The sequence below is a fragment of the Anopheles gambiae genome, chromosome 2 (assembly GCF_943734735.2).
Source record: "Anopheles gambiae chromosome 2, idAnoGambNW_F1_1, whole genome shotgun sequence".
In the NCBI taxonomy this organism is placed as follows: Eukaryota; Metazoa; Arthropoda; class Insecta; order Diptera; family Culicidae; genus Anopheles; species Anopheles gambiae.
This window is the reverse complement of record NC_064601.1, coordinates 90,954,451-90,975,669: the sequence shown is the minus strand read 5'-3', so window position 1 is coordinate 90,975,669 and position 21,219 is coordinate 90,954,451. Positions and strand designations below refer to the sequence as shown.

Sequence of the window (21,219 nt, the reverse complement as noted above, 5' to 3'; positions counted from 1 at the left end):
ATATCTGTAAAAACATATCATGTTAAACTTCAACACATCCCTGTGACACTGATTTAAGCTTATTTTCGAAGTGCAAAAATTACATCAATATGCTACTAAACCTTATTTTGCTTTTTTTTTTTGTTATTTGTTATGTAAGGGTTATGAAACTTACATGGTGTTCATAGTTAGAGTGTTCTATGAATACATTTTGAGCATTGGAAAGTATCTTTGTAGACAAATAATGCTTAAATAGAGGGTGCTCATTTTGCCCCGCTTTCCTCTACTCGCTCTCACGTTTTTCGGTGTATAGCTGCTGAGAGAATTTAATACTGCTGTACAATGAGCAAAAAAACCGGCATTAAATATAATGTTTGAAAAATGTCGAATCATTCAATTACAGTAAGGAGCAGAAGCATAATATTATCTAAAATTGGCATCACGGGACGGTCCCGTGGTGCAGTCGTCAACTCAAACGACTCAATAACATGCCCGTCATGGGTTCAAGCCTAGAATGGACCGTCCCTCCGTAGCAAGGATTGACTATCCGGTTGCGTGGTAATGAATTAAGTCTCGAAGGCCTGTATAGGCCGGCATGACCGCGTAGGACGTTACGCCAAATAGAGAGGATTGGCGTCAATCTATCAAGAAAACAAGTTAATTGCTCCTTTGAAGGTAGACCAACAAACTCCTACGAAGCTGGACGTGGTGCTGTTCATACAAGTGACTGTGTTGCTGTGAGTAAAAGTAAACCTAAGATGTTGTTATACTGTTGTTGAACCTAAGAGTAAGATGAAATATTTAAAAAAATCTTTCTTTCATCTCTTTGGTATTGAGAAAATTAAGTAAAAATAATATTTGATGACTTCAAAAGTTGACAAATAATAGACATCCATCAGAATGTACAATCAATTTAGCAAAGATTAATTCACGCCAACAAGTGTAGAGATTATGTAGAAGTACTTGGTTCTAACTAAAAGTTAAAGAAGTCAAACATCGAATCAAAAGAGAGCCACAAATGTGGCGCACGCCTGTTGCCTGGTGTCGCCTAAAGTTGATCACACACTGTTTTCTCAGCGGAGAGACTCACCTTGCGTAGGGTCTCGCGCTAAGCCTTTCTCACGCTGCTCTTCAGTTTTTCTCAACAGCGTGAACCGTGCGGACGCAAAGCTAATTCGCTCCCCGAAGAAAGCCGCTCAAACATTTCTTGGGAAAATTGTAACTGGTGACTTCCCTTTTCTCTTCTCGTGTGTGTGTGTGTGTGTTTGTGCTCTGCTAGCCAACACAGTGTGTGGTACTAAGGAAAATTCGTTCAGTGCGTAAGGCGTGAAAAATCATTCCATTGCCGTTGGGCTTACTCGCTCCCAACGCTTTGTGGTGCGTTCACGCTCTCGTGTGTCTGTGCTCCGTGACATCATCATCATCGTCATCGCCATCATCACCAGCAGCAACAGCAGCATCATCTGGGCGCGTTTGCATACATCGGTGGTGGTGTAAAAGAGTAGTAGGCCGTGCCGAAGTGACCGGGTTGATCAAATCGTGCAAAAGCGTTACTGTGAAGAATTTTGTGAAAAGTTTGTATTTAGGAAAAACTGTTTTCAACCACCAATAAACTACTCACGGGTAAACAAGTGAAGAAGCTGCCGCAGACAAGCGAATCATCTGGTAAGTTCCGTTTTCCTAGCATGCCCTCTTTCATCATCAAATTTTCCCTTACACGCGGTAGATATTTTTACCAGTCAAGATGTGTTTAAGTCTTTTCCCTTCTTCTACGACTCGCTCAATGACGAAGAGGAAAAGGTTTTTGCATACAAAGAAGGAAAGAAATGCCAGACAGTCAGCATTCCTTCCACTCGGGCTCTCCAAACACAGTCCGGCAGCCATGTTCGATTTTTCCTCCCAGCCCACTTGGATGCTGTGCACGGGGTGGAGCAGGCCCACAAACGCGCCTACCGCGGTCTCGCCACCTTTTCGCCGGCTTTTAGGCGTATAAGGCGCCCAGACCTCGTCCTCACGATGAGTATTGATTTTTCCTGCTCGCCAGGAAAAAAAGCCCTGCGAGAGTGCGTGCCTGCTGGAAACTAATTTCACTCTGACAAATGCGAATAGAAATGTCAACTCGCTCGGGGTTGGGTGTTGTCGTCGTTTGATAAGTTCCAGCAGTTTTGCCCATTTCTTGCCTGACGCCGCATCTAATTACACGCAAGTCATGCCCGTTTGGATGTTTCTCGAACCATTCTACCGGGGGGCCCCCCACCACCAACCCGGCTAGCAAATGGCCATGTTGGGCTAGCGCGCGCGCCAACGCAGACACTATCGCGGGTTTCTTCCGCAAAACCTTGCGTGTGCTGCCAAATATGGTGATGTGGTTGCTCTTGAAACTGTCGCCGTCCCTTCAGCGCCGCCCTGCTGTTGACCATCGCTCCACAGCTCCATTCCCGGGCCCCGGATGGTGTCCGGAACCCCTTTTAATGCAAAATCAGTAGATCGGAAACAGTGGATGACATGTGCGGAGATGATGCTGACTCGTGCGTTTCGTCACGACGCCAGGGCGTCATGTTTGGAGTGATCGAACCAGAGATTTGCTTATTTTGCAGTTGTGTATTTTATTTACATATATTGCTTTCCTTCAAAGCACGGGACGATCGGCGTCTTGGTCAGAGCTCAACGCAGCTTGTTTACCTTGGTGGGGGGGAAGATCACGGAACGATCGAAATGTGTCCGTGTGGGAGAAGTTTCTAGTATGGATTGCAAGACGCTGACTGCATTCTGGAAATGTTTGGAGAGTTTTCGACAGCCATAACAATGCAAAAAACACCGATTTGAAATGATGACTTGAAGGAATTTCTTTGGATTGGAGCTCCATTAGTCATTACGGCATATACATCCAAATATGTAATGTATATCTGTCACATTATCAGCGTATTAAAGCACATCCTCTAGGTGATATCTGTGATGAATACTACTTTATTTAAATGTATCCATATTAAGCATTTTGTCACGTTTCTGGATTGTTTGCAAATGCACGATACGTTTTAAGGTCATAATTGAATCGCCATAAACGGAACACCCACGAGAGCCGATGACTAGGACGTCTAACCCACCTTCACACTGGGAGGTTCAATTCGATCGATCGATAAGTCTAGACTCCAGGCACCGATAACACCCACAAAGATATCAAAACGGCCTGCCTGGTTTGTCAGTTTGAATTCCATTTCTGGTAGTACTACTACTTCTGCTTCTCAGTCTCTATTTAACAACAACAAAAAAACATCCACAAATGCGTCATGTTGAATCAAATGCAATTCACTGGTAACACTGGGCAACAGATGCGTTACCCTCCCGTACCCGTGACCCGGATGGCCTTGGCCTGTTTAGCAATTAAAGCAGCTTTCGGGCCGGGGAGCAGAGAAGATCCTGCATCCGCCTTCCGGTTTACCTCGCGAAGATACACCAAGATCGTGACCACCTTACTACCGCTTAAACCAGTTTGCCGGATCGAGCGATTGCCGTGTTGCAACGGATGTGGTGGGCACACTTGCTGGTGGTGTTTTGGAGGTTTATTTGTGTTTTTTTTTTGTTATTGCTCGTTCTCTAGCCTTTCGTTCTCTAGCCACATAAGCAAAAACACCCCATGACGTAAGCGCAACCTTCGAGCTCAATCAGCGAACGTTTACGCCAGAATACCGGTTTATGCTTCAATGAGCGGAGTAAGCCATGAACTGACGAGCCAACGGCCCACTTCTTTTGTTGATGAATTTGGCAAAAGTACGGTAAATGGGTGTGATTTTGTTGCGTTCGTTCGCGTGGTTTACTTTCAAATTTTGGGTAATGGATTTAGTTTAATGTTTGGGACCTGAACTGATACCGAAAACATTCATTTGGCTTTCCAATACACTTTATCTTTTCTTTTTTTACTGGTTTAAACACTTGCTATCGAATGTCCATTTTTTTTCTTTTCTTAGTAGATTGCTCTTATTATTTTTTATATAAAAGGTAAAATCTTTCTTTATTTTAAGACTTTCTTCTAACATTTTGGGCAACATAAAACACATTAACCATTCTCCATCTCAACTCGATGCCTCATCTAATTCAGACCGATTGCAGTTGTATTAGTGAAGCTGTTATAGACTTCAGAGAGAGAGGGAGAGTAAGAGCTCGAAAAATCAGCTGAAAGCGCATCGTCAGATGCGGTGGCGAGTATTGTACGTTCCAAAACAGTTACCTGCTCCAACATTAGATTAGTCGGCGGAAGCTGTGAACAACGTTCGACAGACAAAACATACCGCAACCGGTGAGCGGATGGGAAAGTACAACAAAAGGCAGTGGAAAGGTATGGAGGGAAGAAGGGTGGCTCTCGCCCTTTTTGTGTACGATTGGAGTATTGGAGAGTGCGATTCCCCTTTGTTTGGGGATTGTTTTCGAAACCACCATCACCATTAACGCTCTCCACAAAGCAACACACACAAACGATACAATGGACAATTAGGAAGAGAGAGAGAGAGAGCGAAGTAAAGGAAAGAAGAGAGAGAGAATGTGTGTCTGCATTAGAAAATTGTTTGAAGAGACAGAAGAGCGCTCCATAAAAATCGCATGGAGCAGATGGGAATGTATTTCGCTCTATCAATCTCACGGGGGCTCCATCAAACTGTTGGATTACTCTCTTCACTCTCTCTCTAATCTCAAGAAACCATAGGAGATGTATGGGATAGCGGGGCAATGGGTAATATTTTTATAAATCGATCATACATTTCTTGAACGTCGCACGTTGTAGTACTAAAAATGAATATTCTTTATATTAAATTTATGTGAGTCAGTTAAAAAATAGTGTTTATAAAATTTGAAGTATCGTTTTGCTTCACAAGGCAAAGTTGTTAGTTCATTGTTGGTGTTAAGATATTGTTTTTACTTCTTCATGGAGTTCACTTTAAATGTTATAGAATTTCCTTTCATTTTTCAACCCTCTTTCAGCATAACAATTAACAACTATGACCTGGATCAATCTCTCCAACAAATTAAATAATAAGCAAATACACACAACAAATGGCAAAAAAGAGAGTCTCCTATGTGCCCCACGCTCCCTTAATACACCAGTCAAACCGCGTTGAATGCCGTGCACTAGTTTTTTCGCTCAAATCGTGTTGAACGTCCCAGGCGGAAAGGTTTGTACTTCGCCGCGAGCACACGGGCTCCGTGTATTAGAAAGCGCCATAGTGGAATTTTAGTGTGCTATCCCTTTGTGCTACAGATGCTTGTAGCCTTTTTCTGTGAAGCCTTGTGAGCCAGGCACCGTAACAGTAGTGTGCTGTGAACAGTGAAGTGATTGTTACTTTATCGTAATTTTGTTTGAACACGAAGATAAGCGGATTTTAAAAGCAAAAAGAAACGACAAATGCAAATGCACCGCAAAAACCACTCAATTACCTCGTGACGGTGTGTGTGTGTGTGTCTGTCTGTGTACGCAAGCACGCTAATGTGTTGGAGTGTCGAACCAGTGGGTGTTAGTGATGCCGCACGCCGTACTGCATTCGCTGGTGTTGTTGCCACAACAACCAACAAGCAGGCAGGAGGCGCTGGAAAAGTCGTTCAAGACGTTTTGTTAAGTTGGTGGAAAAATCGGTTCCCTCAGAAGTCGTCCTACATTTCGGTGTCCCACCCCTGGGATAGAGGGAAAACAACGTTTCGAAGTTGGAATTTTTATGTGTTTGAATGTTGTGCTCCCCTTTTCTGCGCTCGGTAGTGTTGTCTCTAACGAAATGTTTGGTGTGGTTGTTGGTGTGTGTTAGTGTGCAAGGGTTTCACCGAAGGGACGCCCAATAGCGCCCGGTTGCCGTCGGAATGGTCTGAGGTTGTTGTTATTTCGTACCGGGGGTACATGGTCCCTTTGCGGTCTTTCACGCCCCTGGGGGTATCGGGTTTCAATCACCAAGCCTCGGGGCGACCAGGCAACCAGGGAACGAATCCTCGTGACTCATACACCCGGGCGAGTCTTGTTGGGTTTGTTGGATCAAATAAATATGAACCACTGTTGGCTCCGTTACCCCTTACTTTGTGTGCGGTGACTCACGTACCTTCAGACGGTTGGACGGGATTTAGCCAACCGTAAGGAACGTGCCGGACCGAGTCGTCGTCATTACGTCTGCGACACACGCGAGAAGTCATGCAATATTGGGGTGGCTCCGAATAACTATAAATCTTTCTTTTTCCACGCCAGACGAATTGCTAGATTGTTGATTGGGAGTGTGTTAATGTGGCGGATTGCGTTTTGCGAATATTGTCCCCATCACCATCTGTATGGTTTGGTATTCTAAGCTCCACGTCATTTACTGCAAACTTGGTGGGGAAAGGTGACAGACGTAGCAATGCGAAAAAACAACCAAAATAAACAAGCAAACAACCAACCGGCACCACCGTCCGTTATCTCGTCTGAAATTCCATGCCAGCGCTATCATGCCGTGCCGTGGTCGTTGGGGAAGTGCGCGAGCGCGTTATATTTATCGACCCTCTCCTTCCAAATGCCCTTGGTGCACGAATGAGAGTGGTATAAAAATAACAAAAACTCCCATATGCAGTTTCTTGAACAACCGTTCTCCCATTGCCCGCGTTTCATCTTTTTTTTCCCCTGGACTAGGGCAGAGAAAAATAGGCTTTTCCGACTGCCCGTGCCTTTTTACCGTTGCGGGGGATGAGTTGGGAACTCGTGGCGTGCAACAGCAGTAGCAGTAGAGAAACTGCGCCTTCGCCCCACCGGTATTGAGTACGGTAAAGATTATAATAGACCGCACAGTTGAATGTAATTAAGATCTTGGGAGGGTGGAATATAACAACGAAAAAAGGTAAACACAACTACCGCCAGCTGTAGCTTCTTCTTTCACTCCACTGATATGCTCCAACGCCACATCGGTTTACGATTAATGAATAAACACAACACAGACAGTGGTACGGAAGGTACGAAAGGGTGAAAAGGAAAATTTACTACACACGCTTTCACTTTTCACCGACCTTATCTTTGGATGATTTGATTATTATTAGCAAGGCATCATCAAGCGAACCTTTTCTCCTATTATTTATTTATTACCGTGAAAAGAGATTAATAGCTAACAGTGTGTCATTCAACTCGTAGCAGTGAAGAAGATGTAAGCTCCGTAAGAAGAAGTTCTCACTGAATGCTTCAACCAACCACAGACACGTATGCAGATTGCTGAATGCTTCTGGAGATATGTCTGAAGTAGGAGCTAGGAGTGTGCTGAATGTTGGTCAAGTGGAAAATGTCTTCTCCTCTGCGGGTTGTGCTTTAGATACCATCGACCACTGAAGTGGAATGAACCAACATCTAGAGCCGCAACCTTAGGCACTGTAGCAACCATCCTCAAGTACTCGTCGCGGCATGTCTTCATCGTCTTTCGCCTTCTCGATCAAGTGCACTTTCCCCTTTAACCGACGGTTGGATATTCAATACCATTCACAGTGCACTTAATGCTTCGCCTAATAAACCGCCGTTTTGCATCGGCATCAAATCCGGAAGCTGTGCAGCCAGCTGGAACACGCGCCGGCCTTATAAGGTAGCGCTCAGGTCAGGTGCTGCAGTCGGAAACGACAAGCGTAAAAAACACAAGACGACGACAGGTTGGTGTCCATACCGGTCATGCCCGAACGCACAAGACGTTACGGATCGCTGGCCAAAGACAAGTAGTAGTCGATAGATCAGATTTGATCGGGATGGATCTGAATGGCAAACGCTACACAACCCGGGGGCCGTTGAGTGTCAATCAATAGGCAATGGCTTCTGGAAAAATAGATCCTCTGATATCTATTGGTTGGAAATGGTATCATGACTTTTCTATGCTACACATCACACTCCATGCAGACAGCAACCTCAATTGTTCTGGATTGCTTTTATTTGGGAATTGGGATTGGGTTGAAGTTCGGCTCAAAATGGTGTGACCTCCCCCTGTGGAAGCTTCACAGTGTTGAACTTCTGTTCTGTGCCGAATTATGACCTCCTTTTTTGTATATTCGTGACGCAATCCGGAACTAGACTATCAGCACGAAAACTGACGAGTTTTTAGCTCTAGCCAACCAAATAGACAACTCAGCTCCAAATGCCACAATGATGCAGTAGGTTTATTCATCCACGCAAGCCAATAGCGCAACAAAACAGTTCCCCCTACCAACAGACCCCAGCTCATTTATGTCATCATTTGCTTGGTAGTCGGCAAGTCGGCGACTTATTTGGACGTGATTTTATTTCCAGCTGTGGTGCGATACTAATTAACATATCCATCACCATCGATCCGTGCTCATCGTGGGGAGGTTGTGAAGTAGCGTTTCTTACCGCACGTTACGTGTATTTCTTCATAAATCCACCAGCAAGTCTATCGATCGCAGTGCTGGGGGAGCTACTGCGAAGAACCTTTATTGGTGTGGGTGCCAAACAAAAAAAAACCATCATCGTAGGATCGATTAATGAAAGTAGTAAAAATGTCCTTCGCTTAGGGTAAGGAAAGGATTTCACTTTAGGTCACCCACCCCTAAAGGTAAGGTGTTGAGGAAAAAAGCAACGATAGGGGAAACATAGCATGACTCCTTCAACTTGACTCTTTGGGGTGTGCTCGAGTGCTAAGACGGAGCTACAAGACTGCTAGCTACTTCTCCTTCAACTTGATTTGGTTCGTTCGGTTGGTTTCCTTCAAGAAATCAATATGAATCTGTATTTTCTGGCATTTAAGCCCTCTTGAAGTATCGTTTCTTTAATTTATTTCCATCAAATGTTTAATGCATTTTTTTTAGTTTTCATTTTAGAAACACAATGTCTACTATACCACCCCGGACCAGATGAAAGTTGAATTAATTTCCTTTCTCTTCTTGCACCACCCTTTTTTGCAAACGGTGGTCCCCCGGTGTCCCGCGGCCATCGAACGAGTTCAAGTTCGCGTTTTCCCGATTTGTGCATTTGCTCGTTCGTGTGGAAATTATTGCATCATGTCGGGCTACGGCCGACAGCATCGATGACCGCAGGTGCTACGCTATAACAAACTTTCCCTTTTTCTTTGCGCCGTTTGAATGTTCCACCGCGCGAACGCAAGCTCGAATCGAATGGTGTGTAATTGAAAAATGCATTGAATTTTAAAGCAGAATGTGGAAAAGAAGGTGTCTCACGAACAGCACGATGAGTTTATCAGACAACAGTAAACAGTGATGGAAGAAATGAATGAATGCTTAATCGATCCTGTCATTAGTCAACTTCCAACAGAGCTTTAATGCGAGCGAGTCAACACAATTATTTGGGAATTATTATGCTTGTGTTTGAGATTTGGATTTGTGATTGATCCATTGTGGCGGCCTTATTAGTGGGGTGATTTTGTTACACATCGCTCCGTTGATCCACCGGACCAAACTGGATCATCCAAACTCTGGAGAGCGTTCCGAAAAAAAAGAAAGAAAAAAAGCTCTCCCTGCCTTCACTTTACTCATAATATCACTCGTATCACGTTTGAATTGATGGCTTAAATATTCATGAATGTCACCCTTTGCTGGGAAAGAAGGGACGACGCGTTATTGTGTGGCGGGCATGGGAAAATCGGGTCAATGGACGGGTGCGCGATGTTGTGGTTCTCTTTCTTCCGCAAATGGTGAAAAGCCAACGGACCGAAAGCCACAAACACACGCTCTCGCGGTGGGTCCGATGCCGGTAGGCACCTGTCGTAAAGTCAGCCAAATGTAACGTAGCCAAGGTTGTAGGGGGGAAGGTTTAGTTGCTGGACAAACAAAAAGGCTGTAGCACCGGAGCTAGGGAAAGAAAGTGGAAAGGAAAACTCATTTTTCTAAGCTTTAATAACTTTTACGATATTTTTTTTTGCTCCATTTTCATTTCCATTTCCTTTGCCTTAGCCTGCACAGAGCACTGTAGAGCACAGACGAATGTGGTTGTTGCAGAGAGTGAGTTGATTTTCTCATTTCCCGATGTGTTTTTTCTTTTCTTTTTCTTTGCATTTCAGTTTCAATTTGTCGTCGTTAAGTGAGGAAAGAATTCATTCTCCTCCCAGCACGAAGTATTAGGACGGTTCGCCCGAGAAGCTACAGGCGCTAGACATCGCAAACGAACGGAGTGCAATCATTTGTGATATTAATATTTACTTATTTATTACTACTGCAAAGCTCTACTGGTCTAACTGGGCTTTAGTGAGACGCGACGGTGTTTGATTATTGGCAGTGTGTTGTGAAGTGCGCGTGAAGTGATATTGAACGCGTTCGGTGACTAATTGTGTGACTAATAAACAAACAAAAAACCATTCCAAAATCATGGAGTTCCGCTTCAACATGCATCCCCTGTTCCGGGCACGGATTGTTCGGATAAATAACTCGCTGCTGCCGACCGGCTTCGTCGCACAGTCCCGCCGTGTTGCACTGTAAGTAGTAATTTTATAAATATCCCATTTTTTTTTATTACATTTTTTTGGGTGATTGCCTTTCTCACGGTTTAGTTTCACGTCACAAACAACGAAATCTGCCAAATTAGTTTCATGCTTACTACCAAATTTAGCGCCCCGCGTCGTGGGCAGCAAATTAGTCTTTTATACCTCGGAACGGAAAGTTAAGCCTATTCAAATTTATTACACAATTTTATTCCACTTTTTTCTTTGCTGTTGACAATTGTGTTGATAGCTTTTGCTGTTTCCCTTGCTTTTGGTGTGTCCACCTTTCTGTGAGAATAATGGCGAAATTATAAGCTATTAGCGAAATTTGTCCGCTTTCTATTCCGCTGTTCCGCGTGCCAAAAATGTGGTAAAATTTATTGCTCTATTGTTACGATCGCTTTGGACTTTTTTTCTCATATTTTGTGTGTGTTTTTGTTCCAGTGTTTCCATTCCTGTTGCCAAACAGGCACAGGAGAAATGCGAAAGTGAAGATTTATTTATTGACATTTGATGTTGAGCTTAGACAGTTTAGACGACTTATAGAAATCATGTTATTCTACAGTGAAATTCCATAGCAAGACCAGCTGAAGCCAGTTTAGACTCCAAAAAATACTAAAAAAAAACCTTTTGCATAGTTAACTCATCTCAATTTGATCTCAACTTTGAAGGAGATCTTCCGTTTTTTAAAGGACAAATTCTTTGTAATGTGTGAGCTTCTTAGGAGCGTCCCTTGTGGCAAAATGGGCAAATTATAATGGTGGAAAGCAATAAATAACCACATAAATGAAGATAAGCACATAAAAAGATTCGGCTTGAACCATTACCAACCAAAAACTACCATTAAATTGAATCAAGCAAAGCCCAAATCAGTATTCAGGTCATTTTAAGTTTCTCATTTTCTTAGGTATTCGTATGACTATACTCCCAATTCTGTTCTCGCTAGCCTCAACTACCCCAAAATGTCCTAGTGATTATCATTTTTATTGCCATAATTATTGCACATTAAATCTTGTTTTGTTCCCCCTCAAAACACACATGAAACAATCGTCCCGAGTCCAAAACAAGGCACCATTACTCAGAGCACAACTCCTTGCGCACAACGCTGCCCTGCACACAGAGTTTAAACACGTGTTTGTGACCATTTTTGCCCACTTCCAAAATTAGCGAACCCATTAATCATACCGGGTGTGGAGCATCTAGGTGTGTCTGGGACGGGGTTTCCTTGTTTTTTTTTTTTTTTGGATTTTGTTGGCTCTGTGTAGCATCACGTCAACACCTTGTTTTGTTCGTGCGGAAGCTCAACACCTCGGGCACCCCAGGATTTGGTAGTGTTGATGAGCATTAGCATGCGACGGGTGTTTCCGACACAAGCAGCAGCAGCAGTCCATCATGTATTAGATCACGATCAGTATTTTTCGTTGTTGTTTCGATTGAAAACTGTGCCGGTGTGTCTGTGCAATGTGGCAAATGATTTATGGCCGGAAGGAAAGGTGTTGTTAGTTTTTCTCTTGCCCATGCTCCTGCCCAAAACAAGCGAAAGGCGATCAAAATTCGATTATCACTCTCTTCCGTCCGCTAGTGTGTAATTATGCTATGCAAACTATGCTCTTTTTGTTGTTGATTTATAGACAAAATAATTCCCTGTTGCCCTTTACACTCTCTTTTTATGCCTTTTTTGTTTTTTGCAGCGATGCCACGGCACAGATTTCGGAGATCATTAACACGATCGGCTCATTGTCGGCACAGGCACAGGGCCTTTCCGTTCCGGTAACGACCGCCCAAAAGCTGCGCAACTCGGACCATCACATCTATCTGATGTTTGAATCGAACGACAGAAAGTAAGTTGCTCCCCGATAGCTTTAAATCATTTTCCCTTTCCCAAAGGATTGCTTAAAAACCTTCACTTCATGATTCTTTTTTTCTTCTTTTAGTGGTCTCGTCGTCGGCATACTGAAGGTGGGCCGCAAATCGCTGTACGTGTTTGATCCGTCCGGCGAAACGGTCAACGTGACGGCACCGTGTGTGCTCGACTTTTACGTGCACGAGTCCCGCCAGCGCGGCGGTCTTGGCCGCGAACTGTTCGAGCATATGCTGCGGGAGGAAAACATACAGCCGGACGAGCTGGCGATCGATCGGCCGTCCGAGAAGTTGCTCGGTTTCCTGCAGAAGCATTACGGTAAGGGCGCGCTGTAGGGTGTAACCGACGCCACACCAACAACAAACGCCACGGATAAGGTCGACGTGCGTGATTTGTCGGGGGCGAAATGGCCAGCGCGATGGTTCTTTGGTTCCGCACGCTTCTCCGATAACTGTGGGAGTGGAGTGGTGTTGTTGGGTGTTGCTATAGGTAGGCTTTTGAAGAGCACACCACCACTGATGGATGGTGTTTAAATCACGCGATTTCGCTGCACTGCGCTACCGGCGGCATGCGAAAGGAGCGTGCAGCGTGCGATTGGAATGAATAAGTGCTTGCGGTGATAGCTCACGTCCTTACGAGAGGGCTAGGGAGAGAGGAAAATAGTTGTAAAAAGGAATATATCGTTTAAAAATATCCAGAAATTATAACCATCCATTAGCCATACATTTACAACCAGGAAACAAGACTCAGAAATTAAAACGAATCTTGAAGAATTCATTTAGAAATTCAGATTTTTATGATCATAGCTTTCTTCTTGTACTGAACGACTACTACTCTACTCTATTCCCACACAGGACTGTCCAAGAAGATTCCACAGATGAACAACTTTGTCGTGTACGAAGGCTTCTTTGCCAGCAAGGCCCAAAACTCGACCGACATCGATGGTCGTCGCATGCACATCACTGCTAGGTAAGTTTTGAAAAGCTGAAGAACTCAGCCTAAACCACCGTCTAACAAATTATGATGGATAACTCGTAGGCTTCATAAGAGTTAGACACTAAACGGACGGGCGCAATGGGTGTGGTAGCGGACACTACCTTTAACATCCGACTAGCAAAACCGTTTGCAGTACTAATGCTAATCCACTTCTCAATATCCATCTTTTCTCTTCACAAACCTGTCCACGCTTCTGTAACCTCCTGTAACCCAATCCTCTCTTATCCTTACAAACACATCCTCAACACATACAAACAATACACACACACACATCTGCCAAAATGCACCACCGGCTGTCACAGTCCTAACACGAACCTGTTCGGGCCAACGTTTACCACGACGGAGGAAAGACGTCGTTCCACCTCGCAGACCCGAACGAACGTCGCGCCGATGCCGATCATTGCCCAACCGCCGGTCGGTCGGTATGCGGCCAAGCGGCCAACCTGCAGCATGGCACAGGTAAATCACATTTCCAGCATGGTTGGTAAAATGAGCTTTCCCGAGGAAAACACGGGGAATGGAAAACGATCCGTTTTTTGTAAGGATGTAATCTGTCGCGTGTACACGTGCCTGAAAATTTGCATTTTTAACCCCCTTTTTGATGCTTCGCTTGTGCTAATTATTTCTATTTCAAACAGCTTTTCTGTGTGTATGTGTGAGTGACATTAATCGGGACATTTAAAATGCAGGAAGTTAGATTTTATCAGCTGACAGGGAGGATGAAAACGACAAAGGAATGTAACATTCCGGCTTATATGTTGCGTGCTTCCAAATCAATGTAAAACTCTGAAGTTTTAGTTTTGTTTCTTTACTTTTACTCAGGAAGAAATTCTTTGAAGGAATGGAACAATATCTTTCTTCCTCATAGTTGGTCATTACTGTCATAGCGTTTGGGGTGAAATTGTTGCATGTTTAATTTAACTGTTTGCAATCACGCCATGAAACTGGTATGTGGTATGTGGGAAGAAATTTTGTAATGTTTCTTCAACGGCCAGCACCTTATGGAACTGTTGTGAAAGTGATGAAGAACAATTTAGGCAAATAGTTTATGGACAATTTCCGAGTGTGGAAGGTTTTGTTTAGTTCAGGTGTTGGGGCTTTGGTCCCAGTTCTTTGTTTGGTTTGCTTCCAAGTAACTAAGGAATTCTTGAGAAATTGACGTTACGAGGTCCTATTTCGGTGTTCCTACAAACTTGGACCTCGTAGCATAACGTTAGTATCGTACAATTAGAGTTGTTTCGATTGGTATGGATGTTATTGAGCTTACTTGAAGTCCCTAGAGTTCGCCTAAACACCAAACAAACCTTAGTAGTGCTAAGAAGATATCTTATACCAATTGCTCTGCGATCTTTTATCAAGATCTCTGTCTGGCAGATCTACATTTCTTCAAATGCAAGTCTGAAGGTCTATATTATGATGTGTAGTTTACAGCGATATTCGCAATATCTTCAAGTTCTGATATAAAAATTCACAAAACCATGTTATTTTGCGTTCAAAGAATATCAGACTTTATTGATGAATCTATTTGATACTCCTTATTTACCAGTTTAGTTAGTTTCCTCATATTTCTACATTGAAGGTTTGCCTTACAAAAGACATCACTGTGTTGTAAAATTACATATCTGTACTGATAAATCATCAGTTTGTAATGATCTGATTGCTTCATCGTTTATGCAAACACCAACACCAACCACGCCTGCTGCTGTCACGGCAATCGATTACACTTGCCTCCGGCCTCTTCCGGCAGGACGTCCGCCTAGTTGCATTTCAATTAAACGCCCACTAATCCCCGGTTAGCAGTGTTTCGTATGCATCCGACGGACTAACTGCTGCTAGCGTCAGCGTACCATGATGGCCATGTTGGTGGTAATAAATCGTCACGCTCCTTTTTTCCTTTGCTTTCCTTTCCAAAACAGCCTTCCAAGGACGTGTTCGCTTTAAAGTACTCGTTATCGTACAGTGGGCGCATGGTTTGCGGAACTGCTCGTGCAAACTTAGGTGTGAACTGAGGCCGCAAGACTGCATGCTCTTTGCGATAGGATCAGATCGGATACATGCAAAGCAAGCAAACATGCCACACACACACAGAGACACACTTCTTGCAATTTACTTGGAAAAGTGTAATCGATCAAAGGAAAAGAAAATTACCACTTTTTGCTTGGGTCGTTAATGTGAACTCCTCGTACGTTATGCGAAGGTTCTTGATTTGCCCGATTGATTGCTCAGTTTTTGTGGAGCAGGCGCTATCCTCCCGATCCCTTGCCATTTGCGCGGAATAGCTTCAGCTCAGGAAACATTTCTTTGATTTGCGATGCCAACCAGTTATGTCCTTGATTGCACGGTTGCACATTTTCTTGATCGTTTGTGGTCCAATTTTGAAGAAATTGCTGCACCCTTGGCTGGAGCTCTTCCGTACAACTACCCGCAATCATGCAATCTAACCGCCGTTGGTCAGTTTTTCACGCAAATGATCATTTTTTTTAAAGTAGTTGGCCTCATTTCTTGGCTCGGTTTTAAAATACACTGCGACCGCTTTCACGCAAACGCCAAACTTGGGCGCTTGATGATTGTTTCTGAAGGAACCTAGTTTTCCCACACGCAAACAGGGAGGAGCAGCAGTGCAGTGCGATGGTGTGCAGCTTGTGTTTTTAAAGCCATTTAACTTTAAAAAAGCATGTCACAAATGTGGACCACGAGGCACGATTCTCACTTTCAACGAAAACATTGGTAATGAGGTCACGAGAACGGTGTGTTCCACTATGCCGTGTTAGCTGCATTTTCATTGTCAATTTCGGAACGTTTGAATATTCGTTATGAATTAATTAGCAGCAAGTGGAGGATGCTTTTAACAACTTCTCATTTGTTCGGTTTATGCTTGTTGCTTTTTTGTCAAAACTAAACCAAACAAGAGGTGCAAAATGTGGTAACGCAATTATAGTGTCATGCAGATTGCAGCATTTTGGGCGGTTTGTCACGCATACAGAATACAGTAATTAGATCCGCCGCAATGTATGCAATTTGCATCACCATTTCGTCTTAATTAGCACTGCAAAGTTTCACAAATTGAAAATATAATAACTTTTAATTCAGTTTATGTTCTAAATACAATCAATATTAACAATTTTCTATTTGTATTCGAAATAAATTATAATTAATATCCTCTTGTTTTTCAGATAATTCACAACAGCCCCACAACAGTTTCAACGGAACCGAACAGGTAATATTCAATTTTTAAGCAACTTTACAACAATTATCGACAAACGAGCAACAATTTACCCCCTGCTACCTAAAAAAATCACACCATTTACGGTAGCTTATTTAGCAAACAAAAGAACATCAGCTTACATGCACGCTTTTGTCTTGCGTTTCAAACTGTTGTTTCCCTTCTCTGTTCATTACTTACCCCATTTATTTAGTTTTGTTTGTTTTATACATGTCTTTTTTAATTTACTTTTTATTTCCAGCAATTTTACCTAAAAAAACACTCACCCAAAGGCCGGAGGTCACACTGATTGGCTTGTAATGTATGTCTTTGGTTTGTCCCTGCCCACCCCCGATGATGGTTCGTGTATTTAAAATTCGTCTAGGTCTTTGCGAAATCTAGCCACACTGCGATACCTGCGTACTCTAATATCGTGTTAAGCACCAGTAGCAATTAATGTACCGCGTCTAAATTAAATCTTCCCCGGTCGAAGCAGGATTTACTTTAAGTTTGTACGGCCCTTTGCCCCTAATATTAAGCTCACTTCGTTCGTCGTCTTCGGATCTTCTTTCAAGAAAGTTTATAAAATTGTTGAAAGTAATTTATTAAACTCCCAAGTGCAATTCCTGTTCGGTTAGGACAGGGTTCGGTTCCGTTCAAGTGTTGTGTTTGTGTACGCGTAAACATTGTTGTGCCGGGTTGTGGCCCAACAGCACACCACGGCAGAGCAACACAGAATAAAATCGCACATTGTTCGCTTGTTACGCAAAGTGTCTGTTTTCTTTTCTCTTCCCTTCCTATTGTGTGTGCTTTTGTATATCGTTTGTTTAATTGGAGGTTTCGTTTTTCCTCGTTTAAGGATGTGTTTTGTATCACCATTTGAAGTGTGTTGCTCATCAACCGCAGACAGCTCTTCCTTTTCCGCTTAGCGTGTAGTGCAAAAGTAGTGACTTTGTAGCTTGGTAGCGTGGTTTGGTAGCGCACTATGACTGGAATTGGTTTTTTTCGCTTTCTCTCTCTCTCTCTCTCTCATCCTTCTCTGTCCTTCTCTGTCCTGTGGCAAATGTTTCCTTTTCCCACCTCCCCGTTTTCTAGCACCGCTAACGCTAACGCTAATGCTGCTAATGGACACGCTGCCGCTAACGGTAGCAATGGGCATGAGGCCGAGGACGATGCCGCTCATCAGCACCGGTACGAGACGGACTCGATCGAGGGCGGCGGCGACGGTGGCGAGGAGGAGCAGGAGCTCGATCAGCGGTTGGCCGACGAGATGGAGCGCTGCGTCGAGCTCGGTGCCGGTGGTGATGAGCCGGACGCCTCGCGATACACGCCGCACCACGGGCTGGAGGTCAAGTTTGCCGACCAGCCGGAAACGCTACCGTACGACGATATGCCCGAGCCCGGTCCCGACCCGGATCCGTACGATTTCCATCCGCACCATCTCGAGCTGCACGACGACACGGAGGGTGGTGGTGGCTCGCACCGGGACCAGTCCTTATCGCCTCAATCTGTCAGCCAGCAGGCGTCGCCGGTGCATCCGGCCGGCAGCGACTACGGCGTGCTGGGCAGCAGGAAGCCGGCCCGCTACACAAAGCAGAACACCGGGCTGAAGAACATCTCGTTCGGCGTCGGGGCGGCGGTCATGCCGAGCGGCAAGATGGAGTTCGACCAGGAGGAGAACGAGGGCTTCGGCTCGGTCAAGATCAACCGGCCGATCGGGAAGTCGGGCACGCGGGGCAGCCTGCACGATGACAACGAGTCGGTGCACTCGAACGGCAGCCAGCCGGGTGGTGGGGGCCACTTTGATCTCAAGTTTTACCACAACAAGCTGTGGTAAAGTAATGGCCGTTGGCTGGTGTCAGTTACCGATGGGGATGGCGAAGAATGGCGTGGCGTGAAGTAGCCTGCTCACAGTAGATCCTAAAGAGATAGAGAGAGAGAGTGAAAGTAAAGAAGTAGTTAGAAGAGTGGTTGGTAAAAAGCACAAATGCTAAGATCGAAACGATTGTAATGTTTGGCTGATGATCTTCCTGATAGCTTCCTGCTGCTTTTCCCCCCGAATTGTTTTGCGCTGCGTGTAGTGGGGAGGGGGGATGCTTCCCACATGTTACCGAGATTGTTTGTTTCGTTAAGTTGTTGGCTTTTTGTGAGTGTAGAGAGTGTGGTGTTTGTTTTGTTTTCTGCGTACCGGAAGTTAGACGACGACTTCGTGTGGTGTGTTACTTTAAAGCTGTTTTGTTTTGTGTCATGCGCCTTTCGTTGCAGCAATGTGCAGCAAGACTTTCTGAAGGATTACATTATTCATTGAGCGGAGTTGTAGGTGGGAGTGTGTGACACACGCGCTAGAACCTGAAAACAACCATACACATCTATTTGTTAGATTTAAGGGAGTGCAGTGCAGTATATAAGGCTCACCTGCAATGGTGGTTTATCATCGTCAACCGATCTTTAGCGAATACTACCCACTACACCTACTGTCTAGTGTAATCATGCGTCTATAAAGGTGAGATAGTACACAGTAGCAAACCTCCTGTCTTACATTCCGCGTCCGTAAGATTCAACTTTCCAGTAGTGGCAGTATAATGCAGTATAACAGTGTTAGAGCGAGGGTCTCGCGTAGGGAAAATAAATTTAGGAAGAAAACCGTGTAATTCGCTAATTCCAACGCCCATTCCCAGTCGCTTCATCGTCCCCCTTCCTGAATCTCTATTCTACTATACAACAAAGCAAAATGTATGTCGACGTATAATAATCGTTTGGAAAGAAAAAAAACAATAAACAAAACAGAAAGAAACACTTCCTGGTGGCGGCATGTGTTTGTTGTTCTCATTTTCATCACAATGAATTAACAGAAAACTGGCTTCTTTTGTTTGTTTTTTTGCTGCTCAAAGTGTCCAGTAGCATTGTTTTATTTGCGCTAAATAAGAGTAAACATTGTGAACGTTCTATCTAACGAGAGTAACGGGACCCACGGAGAGCAAAAAACAGGGGGGGGGGGGGGGGGATAGGGAAAACAACACGCAGATTGTTTGCCGCCTGTTCTGTTAACAGCTTGTGGTGCTAACGATTAAAGTGTAAAGAGCTTTGCGAGACAAAATATCAAAATGCAAGTACACGTTGTATAATGATGAAACAGGTATGTAAAGTCATGTCAAAAGAAAGGTATAAAAAAACGGTAAGAACTAGTAAAAATGCGAAAGAAACAGTACTGTACTTATACTTCTTCTTTTTCCGCTTGGTTTTGTGTAGCGTTTTGCTTAAAACGAAGCAAAAACCGATTCTCCACTCCACCAACAAGCAAACGCGCGTTGCGTTGTGCCTCTCTGAGTATGTGTCCCCTCGAAAGTGCTGTCGTCTATTACTCACGTTGTAGTAGTAATTTTAATAATAATAATAATTGGATGCCTATCCGTATTCGTCCTATCCTAATCTTACAGCGCCGCATTTTGTTCAACCGGTTCTGCTGTATGCTTAAATTGCAGCTTAAGATGCAATCACCGATCGCGTCTCGTTCGCTTTTACGTGTAAAGGCTTCCACCTACCTCCTCTTCCTTCTGGTAAATACTTTCCATTCTTTTTTTTTTTCTCTCAATCCAATCTCTCAATCAAACTGTTTCCGTTTTCGTACGCTCATTCTCTAGTGTTTCGAAATCACAGGCATACGGGCGCGGGGGGGCTACGCGTCCATATCATTGTTTACAATGCTTCTGCTTAACTGCGTTATATTGTTCTTGTTACCGGTACAGCATATTTCCAATATGCGACGGTGTTGCGTTTTTGTTCGTGAATTTTCGCTGGAAGATAGAGAATGCATTTGATATTTCCTAGTTGCGTAAAAGTAATTGCGCAATGCGTAAAACTGCTCCCATAATGAAAAGCTTACGAAGTAGGAAGAAGTTGGGTTAAGGCAGAAATTCTTGCATTAATTGCACTTAGCGTAGTATTGTGTATCCTTTTCTTAGTAATAGTGTTTCAGTTTCTTCCATTCCTGCTCTGTTTCCTTCTCCCGTGCTACATTTCCACCAGTCTTTCCATGTGCGCATATATGTTAGCGAGTCCATCATGTTCCCGTGTTCCCTACATTCGAGGGAATGGGAGTTGTAGCAAAAGCAAAAATTGGAAAATTAAAAAAAAAGCGACACCTAATGATAAATGCGGAAGACCGAATATGTGTTGGATATGAATCGCGCACACGCGCCTTCGACGAAAAGCGTTTTGTATGTGCTGGGCGCGTCTAGGACGTTTGATCCTTTAGGCGAGATTGTGCGCGCGTCAGTTCCGAGTCGGCGCGCACTCGATTGAACGCGTCCGTTTTGACGAAATCGACCGTTGTGTACGGTGTGCGGCTGGTCTGTATGGTGGGCTTCGCTGTGCCCGTTTCGCCACCGTCCCGATGATGACGGGATGATGTGCCACCGTGATGACCACCGGTACTGTCGTGTGAAAGGGAGCTGGTCGACGCTACCGGATGATGGTGGTTTTGTTGCTGGTGGTGGTGATTTTTTCCATTACTGCCACCACCACCGTGCGCCGCAGATGCTCCTGATGCTCCTTGTCCTCCAATGGCGATACTGCTGCTAGGACCGGACGAGTAGATGGCATTTTTATTGGATCCTTTCTGTGGGCTGTTCGAGTGATCCAAATCGAGATACTGAAGGCGATCTTCGTTCTTACTGGTAGCGCGTGGCGATATAACCGAAAGCTGGACGTGAAGGGGAAGCGAACGAGATGAGTTAATACAAAAAGAGGAAAAAAAGAGTTGTACT

At 44.2% G+C, this 21,219-nt stretch overlaps 2 protein-coding genes across 6 annotated transcripts in view; one reads left to right on the top strand and one right to left on the bottom strand.

The window, feature by feature from the left end:
* The first annotated feature begins 1,111 nt into the window (after positions 1–1,111).
* Positions 1,112–19,447, top strand: LOC1276496 (alpha-tubulin N-acetyltransferase). 4 transcript variants are annotated; one of them, XM_061648414.1, is made up of 8 exons: positions 1,112–1,644; positions 9,978–10,388; positions 12,086–12,235; positions 12,329–12,573; positions 13,110–13,224; positions 13,554–13,710; positions 16,425–16,468; positions 17,549–19,447. In XM_061648414.1, exons 2-8 carry the CDS (start codon positions 10,282–10,284, stop codon positions 18,288–18,290), a joined length of 1,560 nt encoding a protein of 519 aa, XP_061504398.1. In that variant the 5' UTR covers positions 1,112–1,644; positions 9,978–10,281; the 3' UTR covers positions 18,291–19,447. The 4 variants fall into 4 exon arrangements, with proteins under 4 accessions (XP_061504398.1, XP_061504396.1, XP_061504397.1 ...); XM_061648412.1 differs by lacking the exon at positions 1,112–1,644 and adding an exon at positions 5,065–5,141; XM_061648413.1 differs by lacking the exon at positions 1,112–1,644 and adding an exon at positions 5,118–5,298.
* LOC1276495 (protein daughter of sevenless) overlaps positions 19,318–21,219 on the bottom strand; it is a 12,544-nt gene continuing 10,642 nt past the window's right edge. For both annotated transcript variants that reach the window (XM_061648410.1, XM_061648411.1), the window contains exon 8: positions 19,318–21,155. In XM_061648410.1, the coding sequence (XP_061504394.1) occupies positions 20,688–21,155 (468 nt within the window). In that variant the 3' untranslated portion in view covers positions 19,318–20,687. The remainder of the gene's footprint in view (positions 21,156–21,219) is intronic.